Source organism: Callospermophilus lateralis, chromosome 4 (genome assembly GCF_048772815.1).
Source record: "Callospermophilus lateralis isolate mCalLat2 chromosome 4, mCalLat2.hap1, whole genome shotgun sequence".
NCBI lineage: Eukaryota > Metazoa > Chordata > Mammalia > Rodentia > Sciuridae > Callospermophilus > Callospermophilus lateralis.
In genome coordinates this window covers 158,479,125-158,492,625 of record NC_135308.1, presented here as the reverse complement: position 1 = coordinate 158,492,625, position 13,501 = coordinate 158,479,125, and the positions used below count along the sequence as shown (strand labels likewise).

General features: G+C 48.5%; 1 protein-coding gene across 1 annotated transcript in view; it reads right to left on the bottom strand.

The window, feature by feature from the left end:
- The window catches only part of Tab1 (TGF-beta activated kinase 1 (MAP3K7) binding protein 1), a 28,554-nt gene extending 15,298 nt beyond the window's left edge, over positions 1–13,256 (bottom strand). The window contains exons 1-2 of the mRNA XM_076855186.2: positions 13,166–13,256; positions 307–443 (exon numbers count right to left, since the gene is read on the bottom strand). Coding sequence (XP_076711301.1) covers positions 307–443; positions 13,166–13,198 — 170 coding nt within the window. The 5' untranslated portion in view covers positions 13,199–13,256. The remainder of the gene's footprint in view (positions 1–306; positions 444–13,165) is intronic.
- Between the last annotated feature and the right edge of the window lie 245 nt (positions 13,257–13,501).

The window sequence follows — 13,501 nt, the reverse complement described above, 5'->3', positions numbered from 1 at the left end:
GACCAGGGCCTCACAGGCAGCGGGGGAGAGGGAAAGGAACTGGGGAGACTACGGTAGATCAGCTGCAGCTTCAGGTACCCACCAGGGTCCCCCCACTTTGGCTATCATGTCACTGTAGCTGTGCCCTCTTGGGATGCCCTCCCCCAGCTGTATCAGGCCTTGAATTTCACATGGAAGGGACCACAACAGAGGCCACTCCTGTAGGCCACATCTCATCGGCAAATCCCACGAGACAGTGGCAAGACTGGCGCCTTTTCTTGCTTACAAACCAACTTCCTCTGCCAAAAGCAAGGCCAGCATGCACACCTGAACTTGAGCCAGCTGTCCTCCGGAGGGTGGCTCTCAGTGCCCTTGCCATCAGCAGAGTAAATGCGGTTGGAGGCTGATCCCACTCCAGAGAGGTGGCAGAGTGGCAGGTCATCTGTCCAACTCGGTTGCTGCTCCTAGAAAAGGGGGCCAGGAAGCCATGAAGTCACCTTCCCAGGGCAGACTCCATCTCACTTTCTTTCTTTTTTATTTTTTTGGGGGGGGGGGTACCAAAGATTGAACCTAGGGGCGTTCAACCACTGAGCCACACCTCCAGCCTCTTTTAGTTTTTATTTTGAGACAGGGTCTCCCTAAGTTGCTGAGGTTGGCTTTGAACTTGCAATCCTCCCCGCTCAGCCTCCCAAGCGGCTGGGATCACAGGTGTGCACCACCTGCTTCCCTTTACCTTCTTTCCCAACAAAATCCTAGCAGGCCCAGCAGAGCCTGGATCCCACCTTCAACACGCACAGAGGGCTCCACTTTTTTCTGGAGAACAGTGATGCTTCTGTGAACAGACACCTGAGGGGGCTTTGCTAGTCCGCAAACTGGTTCCCCAGGAAACCTGACAAAGACAGAGGCATTCCCAAGCACAAGGCTCGGGAGGTCTCCCAGGGAGCTGTGCAGCAAACGCCCCGCAGGAAGCTCCCCACAACCCCACTCCTCCCTGCAGAGCTTCTGACTGTGTGCACAGGAGTCCCCCGGCACCGGCTACACCTGCAGGTCTCAACGTCCAACCTGGGCACAGCCCTGGACATCTGCCTGGTAAACAGCTCCCCACACGGGACTCTCACTCAGGTGGCTGGGGCCTGAACTTGAGAAACTCCCAGTCACAAGCTGGCCGCAGACCCTCTCCCTGACACTGGGGTCTCTGCTGCTGGCATCCTCCCCTCTGCCCCTCCAGCTTGTCCTCCTGGGCCAACACCTACAGCCCACAGCCCTGCGCACACCCTTCTCCCTCCACGCAGAGCACCCCGCGTCTTCTTGCCCAGCAATCCTCCACGTCCTCTGGACTCTGGCTCAGGAGCCTTGCTCTGGGGGACTCATTCTACACGCCATTCCACCCTCCGCCTGTCCGCATCTGACTCCCACCCTACTCCACACACCATCACTGTGTGACACATGCGTGCTCACACAGGTGTCCAGGCCCTGATCTGTGATGAACTTCCTATATCTCTATGGGGTATGCTCTGAGTAGCTGTATCTTGATAAGCCCAGAGACAACCCAAAACAAGGCCCAGGTGTGATTCCTACTTCTTGGCCTGGCCTCTCACCTGAGCACCACCTCTGGTTCACACAGGTCCTGCCACTGTGTTGAACTAGAGCAAACTGAACAACTGAACAGGGCCTCTGCCACCCGGCCACATCCGCAGCCCTTTTTATTGTTTGAGACAAAGTCTTGCTAGTTTGCTGAGGATCTCACTACGTTGCCCAAACTGGTCTCAACTTGCAATCCCCCTGTCTTGGCCTCCTGAATAGCTGATATTAAAGGCATGTGCCACCACAGCAGGCTCTACGTCTTGCTTTTGTGACTATTTTCATCTTTTGTTTATTTACATACTTAGAGGGAATTGCTTTATTACCTTTTCCCCCTATTTTAAATGCTTTTATGCTACATTTATCTATTTCAGCGTTTTAGTTCTATATTTAGTACACAGGAGCAATTTTGGAAGGGTGTGGGAGTCTATTTTATTCTTAAGTTAACATGTAGTAAAGTTAACACAGAGAGAGATCACTGCAACAGCTGGGCACAGTGGTGCATGCCCCTGATTCCAGCAACTTGGCAGACCAAGGCAGGAAGATCCCAAGTACAAGGCCAGCTGGCTCTACAGTGAGACCCCTGTCTCAAAAAAATAAAAAAGGGTTGAAGTAGTGGTAGAATACCTGTCTATTATGTGTGTCCCCAGTACAAGGAAAAAACAAAACAAAATAAAGCGTGTAAGTGAAATCATGCAGTGTACATTCATGCTCTCTTCTGTACTAGGGATTGATGCCAGGGATGCCCTATCACTGAGCCACCTCCCAGCCCCTCTTCCTTTTTATTTTTTGAGACAGTATTTCACTACCACTGAGTTGCATTCCCAGAGGAGGGCCCCACCTTTCTTTTTATTTTGAGATAAGGTCTCACTAAGCTGCCAAGGCTGGCCTTGGACTTGCCATCCTCCATCCTCAGCCTCCTGGGTGGCTGGGATTATGGGAGTGCATCCCAGTGCCCTCTGAGGCTGGCTTCTTTCATCCACACCATGCCCGAGACCCCTCTGTGTGCTCCTATGCACACCCACAGTTGCTCCTCATGCTGCAGACCATTCTCTGAGCAGCAGATGTTTACTTACTCATCCACCAGAGGGCACAGGGCTGATTCCAGGGTTTAGTGATCATTAACAGTGCTGCTATAAACATTCACTTTGGTTCTCTGGGGTAAATACCCAGGGGTGGGACTGCTGGGTCATATGGTGAATGTGTGTTTATCAGACTCTGCCAGGCGGTCCTCCCGAGTGCCTGTACTGGCTGCACTTCCCCCTCCCCGCTGTGTGGTTTCAATTGTTTTGGACTTCCAGGAGGCTGCAGGCGCTCCTCCTGCTTTAATTCAAACTTCCCTCAAGGTCAGTGATGTTGAGTTTCATGTGCTTATTTGCCACCTGTCTCTCTGCTCAAGCATCTGAGTCTTAAGCCCCCTTTTAATGGAGTTTCCTTAACTATTGAGTTTTTTGAGTTCTTACAGCCTCAGCAATAGCAAGGTGCTAAGCAACTCAGTGAGATTCTGTCTCGAAGTAAAATACAAAATAGGGCTGAGGATTTGGCTCAGTGACTGAGCCCCTGAGTTCAATCCTCGGTACCAAAAATAAATAAATACATAAATTCCCAGTCTGCAGCCATTCACTCCACTCCCTCAGCCGTGTCTTCTGCAGAGCAGGCTTTAGTTGGAAGGTATTCATCTCACCAATTTTTTTCCTTTCATGGTTCACACTTCTGGAGTCCTAAGAACTTTTTGCTCAGGCTCGGGTCAAAAAGATCTTCTGTTTTCTTCTGAAAGTTTTTAGTTTTACATCTTACAGATCTGTTATCTATTTTGAATTAATTTGTGCAGAAACTAGGAGCTTGAGGTCCATTTTTTTCCTGCAGGTGATATCCAATTGTCCCAACACCATCTGTTGAAAAGATTAGCCTTCCTCCACTGAATTACTTTGTATGTCTGTCAAAGTTGACTGGCCACATTGTATGGGTCTATTTCCGGACTCCACTATTTTACTAATCTATATGTCTCTCTGCCAGTATCACAGTTTATTACCTTAGCTTTATTACTGTGGCTTTATGGTTTAAGTCTTAAAATCACACAATGTGATTCTTTTAATTTTATCCTTTAAAAAAAAATTTATTTTTTAGATGTAGTTGGACACAATACCTTTATTTTGTTTGTTTGTTTGTTTGTTTATTTATTTATTTATTTATTAGCGAGCGAGAGAGAGAGAGAGAGAGAGAGAGAGAATTTTTTTAATATTTACTTTTTTAGTTTTCGGTGGATAAAACATCTTTATTTTTATTTTTAACATGGTGCTGAGGATGGAACCCAGGGCCTCGTTCATACTAGGCAAGTGCTCTACTGCTGAGCCACAACCCCAGCCCTAACTTTATTCTTTTGGTTGTTCAAGTCCTTTGCCTTTCCATATAAATTTTATTTTAAAAATCTTGTTAGGAATTTTTTATTTTTTGGGTTACTGGGGAATGAACTCAGGAGCATTGGACCACTGAGCCACAACCCCAGCCCTAACTTTATTCTTTTGGTTGTTCGAGTCCTTTGCCTTTCCATATAAATTTTATTTTAAAAATATTGTTAGGAATTTTTTATTTTTTGGGTTACTGGGAAATGAACTCAGGAGCATTGGACCACTGAGCCACATCCCCAGCCCTATTTTGAATATTATTTAGAGCCAGGGTCTCACTGAGTTTTCGCTGAGGCTTGTTTTGAACCTGCGATCCTCCTGCGCCACTAGGATTACAGGTGTGCGGCCCCCGCCTGGTCTTGTTTGGAATTTGATTACACCTGTTTTAAACCCATGGGTCAATATGGGGAGAACCAGAATCTTCACTGGCTGGTTCTTTTAAATCCATCAACATGGCATGTCTCCATACTTATTATGTCATCTTTTTTTTTGTACTGAGGATTGAACTCAGGGGCACTCAACCACTGAGGCACACCCTCAACATGTTTTTTTGTATTTTATTTATAGAAAGGGTCTCATTAAGTTTCTTAGGGCCTCAATAAGTTGCTGAGGCCGGCTTTGAACTCATGACCCTCCTGCCTTAGCCTCCCAAGCCACTAGGATTACAAGCATGCGCCACCATGCCCAGCTTGACCTGTCTCATTTTAAAGCAAAATAAATGTTTCTCTTTACATAAATGGAAAATTAGGTCTTGGGAACCCACCTGTGATATTATGTGATTATAGTACATTCAACTAATATATTCATTCAACAAACATCTGCTGAGCATTTGCAACAGGCTGGCAGGACGATCCCAAGTCCAAGGGCTTCTGGCATCTTAGCAAAACCTTGTCTCAAAATAGAAAATAAGGGCTGGAGTGTAGCTCAGTGGTAGATCACCCTGGATTCAATCCTCAGTATTGAAAGAGAAAAACAAAGGGTTGATTGAGCTCATCCTGTGAGATGAACAATACAAATGCATCGCCCACGATGCAAAGCCACGATTCATGGATACTGCAGTTTGTGCCTCTTCTGCCGTATTCTAACTCCCACAAGGGGCAGGAACAGGCATCCAGGGCTGGAATCTTTCTAACAATCCATACCTTCCAGCAAAAAGTAAACATTACCCAATTTATGGGCCAACTCGATATTAGAGATACACTATTAAAAAAACTAGTGAAGTTGTCTTGCCAAGAAGGAAACTATTCAAATAGGCAACTGCAGGGCTCGCCACACTGGTATCATGGCACAAGGACAATTCACCTGGAAGCACTTCATGGGGGTGCCCAGGACGATGCTGGCAGGGGCAGGAAGTTGTACTGACAATTTGTCATATTTGGCTGATGTGGGAATAACATATTCTCCCAAACTAGAAAACCTATGTGTGTGACAATGATCAACCTACTCAGCAAGCACCTTGTTTCTGAGGAAGTCTGCTGAACAGTGAGTCAGACTAATGTCTAGCTACTTCCTTCTTTCTTTCCTTTGTTTGGTACTAGGGATTAAATCCAGGGGTGCTGAGCTACATCCCTAACCCTTCGTATGAACTGGGTTTGTTCAACTTGATAAAAATAATCAAGAAAACAGAAATTGATTGAGACTTTCTTTTGGGGGGATGGGGAAGAGGTACTTGGGATTGAACCCAGGTGTACTGTACCACTGAGCTGCATCCCTAGTCTATTTATTTATTTATTTATTTATTGTGGTGCTGGGAATTGAACCCAGGGCCTTGTGCATGTGAGGCAAGCACTCTGCCAACTGAGCTATACCCCCAGCCTCATTTTATTTTTTTTATTTTGAGATAGGGTCTAAGTTGTAGAGTCTGGCCTCTAACTTGCAAACCTTCTGCCTTAGCTTCCTGAGTAGCTGGGATTACATGCATGAGCGACCACATCCAGTGATCAATACTTTTTAAATATACTATAAATGTATACTTTAGTCAGTCCCAATGCCAGCATCTTACTTAGTAGGAAAGACAACATAAGAGACTTTCCCATTATGACTAGGAACCCATTATGATCAGAAACCCAGCAAGAATGCCTGTTCTCCCCGTTACTTAACATTCCACTGGAGGAGTCAACCCAGGCACCTAGACCAGAGAAAAGATAGGAGCATAAGAATTGAAGGGGGGGAGGGACTATTTGCAGTCGATATGATAGCATACCTGGAAATCCTAAAGAATTAATTAAAATTAACTCAATAAAAGAAATTAAGTGGCAGGATAGAAAGTCAACACACAAAAACCAACAGCCTTCATATATTAAATGAAAGATGGGCAGCTAGCTGGCTTCTCAAAGTTCCTACCTGCTGTTAACTAAACCAGCAACATCTTCCCGTAAGTCCTGATGTGTCAGTGTCCCCCAACCACACTCCTGCAGAAAACTTTTAAATCTAGATTTATATAGGTCGATTCTGTCTTCATGCTCTCATCCCAGGAGGCTGGCGCAGTACTGAACACTGCCCTCTCACACCAACAAGCACACTGAAACAACTATAGATATACATGTCTCTTGCCGAGCAAAGTCCTACTTACTTTACATTGGCATTCTTTAAGCTTTAAATACCTAGCTAGTTTGTCTCGGTTTGCTATTAAAATAAAGAAGAAAAAAATTACCCAGAACATATTTAAAAGCATCTGTCTCGGTCTTATCTGGCTGGTGCCAGGGATCAGGGTTTCCCAAACCTCAATCATCCCTACATCTTCTTCAATAAATTTTACACTTTTCATTTTATCTTTAAATTACCACATTTTTTCTCAAAAAAAAAAAAAAAAAATTGGAAGGGGGTTCCCAGGGATATTTGGCCACCAAACCATATCCCCCAGCCCTGTTTCATTTTTTATTTAGAGACAGGGTCTCACTGAGTTGCTTAGCACCTCGCCACTGCTGAGGCTGGCTTTGAACTCATGATCCTCCTGCCTCAGCCTCCCAAATTGCACACGTTTCTACACCCAAATGATTTCATTTTTGAATGTAAACTTTCCCCGTATTATAAGTGGAAAACCAGAAGTACTTGGCATATCTATTAGATTAAAAAGTCAAGACAAAACAAGGCTATTCATTCTAGCTGGACCCACTGCTTGCAACAGAATGAGCGGCAGTACCACTCTGTTTTGTTTGGGGTTTTTCATGCTGGGCATTGAACCCAGGGTCCCAAATGTGCTAGGCAAGCATTCTATCATGGAACTATGTCCACAGACCTTTTTTTATTTTGAGACAGGGTTTTGCTATGTTGCCCAGGCTGACCTTGAACCTGTGATCCTCCTACCTCCTGAGTAGCTGGGACTACTGGTAGGTCACCACACCTAGCCTATTTTATGTTTTTAAAAAGGGAGATTAGCAAATATCAGAAAAGCATTAGGAATGTGGTAAGACCAAGTCAAGTCTTTCCCTGGAGAACATCAGAAATCTGAAAACCGAAAGGCAAGCAGCTTTCTCTGCTTTTAAGATCAGTTTTATTCCCTGTCCCTCCAGCACACTCTGAACTGGCTCATGGAGGCCCAGACTCAGGGCATGGGGCTCAAACCCTGGAGCCCCTGCCCTGAAACTCTCTCCCTGTGGCCTCACCTTGGCCCTCTGTGTACATTCAGCCTGTGGCATCTGGCCATTGTCACACTAGAGACTGGTGGGGGTTTTTTTTGGTTTTTTGTTTTCTTTTTTTGGTACTGAGGAATGAACTCGGGAGCACTCAACCATTGAGCCACACCCCCAGACTTATTTTTGTATTTTTATTTAGAGACAAGGTCTCACCGAGTTAGTTGCTTAGCGCCTCACTAAAAGGCTGAGGCTGGCTTTGAACTCACAATCCTGGCTCTGCCTCCTGAGCCACTGAAATCACAGGTGTGCACCACCGTGCCCAGGCAGAGCCTGGTACTGCTAATTAGCTCCCTTAGTCCGCTGACTTAACTACCTGCACTTTCTGTTTTATGATGTCTGCAGAGGGTATATTACAAGCTAATTAGCTTTTTTTTTTCCTAAGTAGTACCGAAAAATACTGATGTGTCCTTACCATAATGGTGTCTCAGGTTCACTAACAAAAGGGCAATTTCTTGTGTCATTTGGGCCCTCCTTTGGTGGCAGCCCTGCCTGGAAGGTGGTCCTCAGAGCATCTCAGACACTGACTCAGTAACAGGTGGCCCAGAATTCCAGGAAGTCCCACCAACAGGGGACTTCGCAGCGTGGAGGCCGAGCTTCGCGCTTTCCCATCTCATCTCTGGCAGGAGTCACCCACACAAGGCACCCAGGGCCCTCCACCAGCAAGCCTGACAAGGCTTGTCCTCCGCTTTGGAACAGCTTCAAGAAAGGTCACGTTTGCTATTCTCAAGCCACCCACCCGCCCTGCCATCCCTGAGGCATGCTTTCTCCCACATCCCCAAATGCCAGGCGGTGAGCTCAGGGCACCAGCCTCAGGAAGCTGAGAAGGGGGCGACTCTTGCTGGCACCCTCAGCACAGAACTGTTCGCACACGACAGTGAGCACAAGGGCATTCCCTCCTCCGCCGCTCAAAGGAACTGCACGTGAAATTTACAAAAAAATATGGCAAAAAGAGAAGGCAGCTCAAAAGGGTCTCACACCGACCTGACTTTGTGTCCAGAAGCCCTATTTGGCATGAAGAGCTTCTGCAGAGACCCATTTAACCTGCCAGGGGCTTCCGAACACCTGAGCAGGTCTGTTTGAGCATAAGCTCTACACACGCACATGTGTCGGTGTCACACTGAGAGCAAACACCCACGCTCATCTCCAATCCCTGGGTTGCACACGTGGACAAAGCACAATTCCAAGCTCAGGGCTCAGCCTCCACGTCAGATTATGGTGTGAAAGGCCAAGTGTTTCTGTGCTGAGAGCACCCGGATGTCTGAGGCAAAAAGACACTCACGGGGGGACTAAAGGCCTCCGGGAAGGTGGCTCAGCTACAGGGACAGCAGTTTCTCCTCTCCAGAAAGCCTCCAGCCATCTCTATCCTGCTGAATGACCCACTTCTCCAAGGTCAACTCCCTCCTAGCCTCCAATGCCCCAAGGGTTTCCACCAAAGGCCCCCTGAGCTTCCATTTCAGATCCCCTAACACACACCTGTAGGGGTACTTATGGGGACCAGGGCAGCAGATGGACTGCATGACTGCATGACTGACTGCCGCTGAACAGCTACAGGTGACAGCCTAATGATGTTTTTAAAAGACGTTTTTACTTTCATAGGTATATACTTATTTTAATAGAAAAAAATGCATGACTAGTACCTGTGATTTCATAGATGTAATTGCTTACAACACGCATGTCTAAGTTTAAAAAATTGATTTCAACCTCATTATCTTGTATTAACTTTTATTTTTTTGGAGACAGGGTCTCACTGTGTTGCCCAGGCTGGCCTCAAACTCCTGAGCTCAAGTGACTTCCAGTCTCAGTTTCCAGAGAGGCACACACCACAGTGCCTGGCCGACTGTTTTTTCTCTCCGGACTGGGGACCCAACCCTGGGCCTCAGGCTTGCTAGGCAAGCGCACCACCACTAAGCTACATCCTCAGCCACTGTTTTAAAATTTTATTTTGAGACAAGGTTTTGCTAAGTTGTCCAGGCTGGTCTCAAATTTGCAATCTATGGCCTCACCTTCCCAAGCAGCTGCAGTTACAGGCGGACCCCATGATTTTCTTTTTATACTTACACGACCGTCCTCAAATACTTGTCCTCCCTGGCCACAAACCATAAAAGGCACCAATGTTGTTCAAAACTAACTTTGAAGCCCTTCTTGGCTTTTCTTCCTCTGCCATGCCCCCAACATCAGTAAAACACACCAGCTTTTCTGCCAAAATACTGCTGGACTCTGAGACTTCCAACCATTCCTGCTACCAGCTGGCCAAGCCACTGTCCTATCGCACCTAGATTATTCTAGTAGCCACTTGGCAGGTACCAGGTTTCCATTCTTGCCACTAAAAAGAGGTTTTTTTCTCTGATCATAAATCACACCACATCAGGCCCCTACCATCCAGAAGCTTCACATCATGCTTAGGATGGAATCCAAAGGCTACTCCAGCACCCACAGACCTGAAAGGGCCCAGCTTCCTTGGATGATACTGACCCAATGTGATCCTTTGCAGCCACACTGGCCTTCTTGGGAGTCCTGAAAAGGGCAAGCCTTTGTACCCCTAACTCCCTTCCCATGTCCCCCACTTCATCTCATCAAAAATTGACATGTCATCCCCTGCCAAAAATGGCCCTCTACCCTTGTGTGTGCCTCACAACACACCTGCAGTTGGATCAGAGATACTGTGCCGTCGCGATCATCCATGTGGGCTCAGGGCTCACTGCCTATCTCCACACATAAGCTTCATCACCTGTACCTGCAGGCACCTATCACATGGTGAGTGCTCTGTGACACTGGAGGGGACGAAAGGAAGACGTTCATCAGCAGGATCAAAGCTGGAAGTTCATGGCTAGAGAGTGACTGTGCCAGGCTAGGGGAATAATGTGAGTTCATTTAACACCAGCAATATTCCCAGGAACCTTCTTGGTTTGGAGAAACTGAGGCTCAGGGACAAGTGACTTGCCCAAGCCCATGTGGGATTTCCACTCTGTTTTATCAGGCTGAAAGGGCTGGGGTTTTTGAGGGAGGTTGGTTTTTTGTTTTTTTGGTACCAGGGATTGAACCCAGGGCGCTCAACCACCAAGCCCCAGCCCTTTTTAATATTTTATTTAGAGACAGGGTCTCACTGAATTGCTTAAGGCCTCACCAAGTTGCTGAGGCTGGCTTTGAACTTGAGATTCTCCTGCCTCAGCCTCTCAAGTTGCTGGGATTACAGGGGTGCACCACTGTGCATGGCTGAGGGCTGGATTCTTTAGAACATATCAAGCTTTCTCTGAAAGTCTTTCTTCAAAAAGATGTGTTAAAGTATCAATCCACCTAGGGAGGAATGGCGAAACTCTTCAGGATGATGATCCATCCGCTCTGCCAACATCAGGGAATAGCCTGGCAAGCTCCAAATCAGCAAACCCCCACCCTTGCCTGCAATCCCACTGCCCCAGTCACTTGAGACGGCTGCACTACTCAACACAGACTTGTACCCATTCTAGCCTGGGAAAGGCTTTCCAGACATCTGATGCATACATATTTAAACACATGTCCCCTGGAATGTCCCTCCATTCCCCTGCCTGGCAAGCTCCAATGTCCTTTAAAGCCTCTGCAGTTCTCTGCTATCTGCTCAGGGCTCCTAGCTGACCCAGGTCTACATTCCCAAGAGTGCCTTACCCACCGTGCCAGTGGTATAAGCTCCTTCACAAAGTTGAACTGCAAACACAGTAAGAGTGGACACCAGGCCTCACTCATCTTCACACCTGCAGGGCCAGCAGCCACAGAGCAGGTGGCTAAGCACAGGTGTCTGAGACGCTCTCAGCAGACTTGGGTCAGAGGCCAGGTCAGCAAGGCCTACACTCTGGACTAGACCCTCACACCCCCTGTAAGTAGGAACGTCCTGGTTATTATGAGGCCAGGAGGGACCTTGTATAGACAACCCTGCCAGCCAGCCCCTTGCCTTACATCAAGATGCTATGTTTTTAACGCTATTCTTATTTATTTATTTATTGGTATCAGAGGTTAAACCCAGGGGTGTTTCAACACTGAGCCATATCCCCAACCCTTTTTAAAAATTATCTTGAAACAATGTCTCACAAAGTTGCTGAGGCTGGCTTTGAACTTGTGATCCTCCTGCCTCAGCCTCCTGAACCGCTGGGATTACAGGCATGTGCCACCATGCCCCACAACACAATTCTTTCTTTAAAAAAGCCCACCACCATCCAGAGAAGCATATTCTAGAGCTCATAAAGCTGAACTTCTATCTAACTCAGGTCCCTTGGGCCCAATTACACCTAGGAAGGAGGGAAGCTGGCAGCCACCCTGCTCTGCATGATCCAGGTGACCATTTGCTCCTCAGCAAAATAGCTCAGTCTGCCCTATTTACCACTTCTTCCCAGTCCTTCTTTCTTAAGGGTTCAATCAAGGTAGTGTTTCCTGCATGCTTTCTATAATGAGGACATTTATCCAGGGGCCCTGCCCTCCAGGAGTTTACAGAGCAGAGGGCCAGAACTCTCTGCTTCCAGGCTACACAAAGTCCGCGTTAGCATGCAGCAGTGATGGCCACCCCTCACGCACCAGCTCCAAGGCTTCAAGACCCTCCCAGACTCCACCAGTGGAACTCCACATCATGTACAACCACAAGAATGGGACGTAAGGGAAAGGTTTAACACTGGGCCTGGCTTTACTCATATTTCACCGATATTGATTGAGCACCCAGCATACAGGGGTGGTAGGAGGAGACACATTGGTAAGCAAGAGATCACAGCCTTTGTCTTAGAGGAGTCCACTTTCTAGTTCAGGGGACAGAAAAGTCCACAGGCAATTCCCACAGAGCGCCATAACAGGGGAGGACTCAGGGGACAGGCACCCTGCCCTGGAAGGTCAAGAGTAGGCCACAGTGCCAACCTGCGTGTGCACCTGCCTGTCAGGAGATGCAGGGGCTAGAAAGCCCTGAGGGCGACTGGGGGAGTGGGCGCATCCTGGGCCCCACTATCTCGGAGGCCAAAAGCACAGTGAGTTACAGGGGGACCAAAACCCAGGTCCCACCGCTTGTCATGGCTTCAGTACAACCCCGAGATTACGGGGCTTTAACTTAAGGGGAGAAAAACTGCCGGATTTTGATCCTGTCTCTGCCACTTACCAGCTGCGTGGCCGGGGGCCGATGACGGCCACTCTGTGCCTCAGTTTCCTCATCTGTAAACAGGAATCACTATGGTACCTATCTCCTGAGGCTGTCATGAAAATTAAACTCACAGACGTAAGGCCATTGGCACATCACGTCTCACGCAAGCGGAGGCGGCTATTGCTATTACTGCACGCACGCTCGGTCCCGCAGCTGCTCGCCACTACGCGGGCTCCGGGGCGCCCCAGACCCCTTCCGGCCCGCGGACGCTCTCGGCGGGAGAGACCCCGGCGGCCTGGCCCGCGGCGCGCATGCGCAGGCCTCGCTGGGCCGCGGGTCTCGCGCGCGCTGCACGCGCCGTCGGCCTCGAGAGGGAGGCTAGGGCGGCGGACACACTCCGCCACCGACAGGAGCGGCGCCTGCACCGACAGCCCTCCCGGGCTCCCAACCCCCAAACTTGGAGCGGGTCGGATCCTCACACTCTGCAGCAGACTCCTCCTCTGCGCCGCCATCTTGGAAGGACCCCCGCGGTGCGCCCTCCTCTGGGCGGAGCAACGAGTAGGGTGGCTAGAGCGGCTTAAGGAGCCGCGGAGGACTGCGCCGCCGGGCGCGTGAGCACAGCGCCACCCAGGACGGGAGGCGGGATGGGACGCGCGGACCATGTGCGCAGGCGCGCTCTGCCACCCCCCCCACCCCACCCCCCAGTGAGAGGAAAGGAATATGCAGAGTATCTTATTTAACACTCCATATGAGATTGTTCCTAGCCCGCCTCTCTTTTTTCTTCTTTTGGTTCCTGGAATTGAACCCAAGGCACT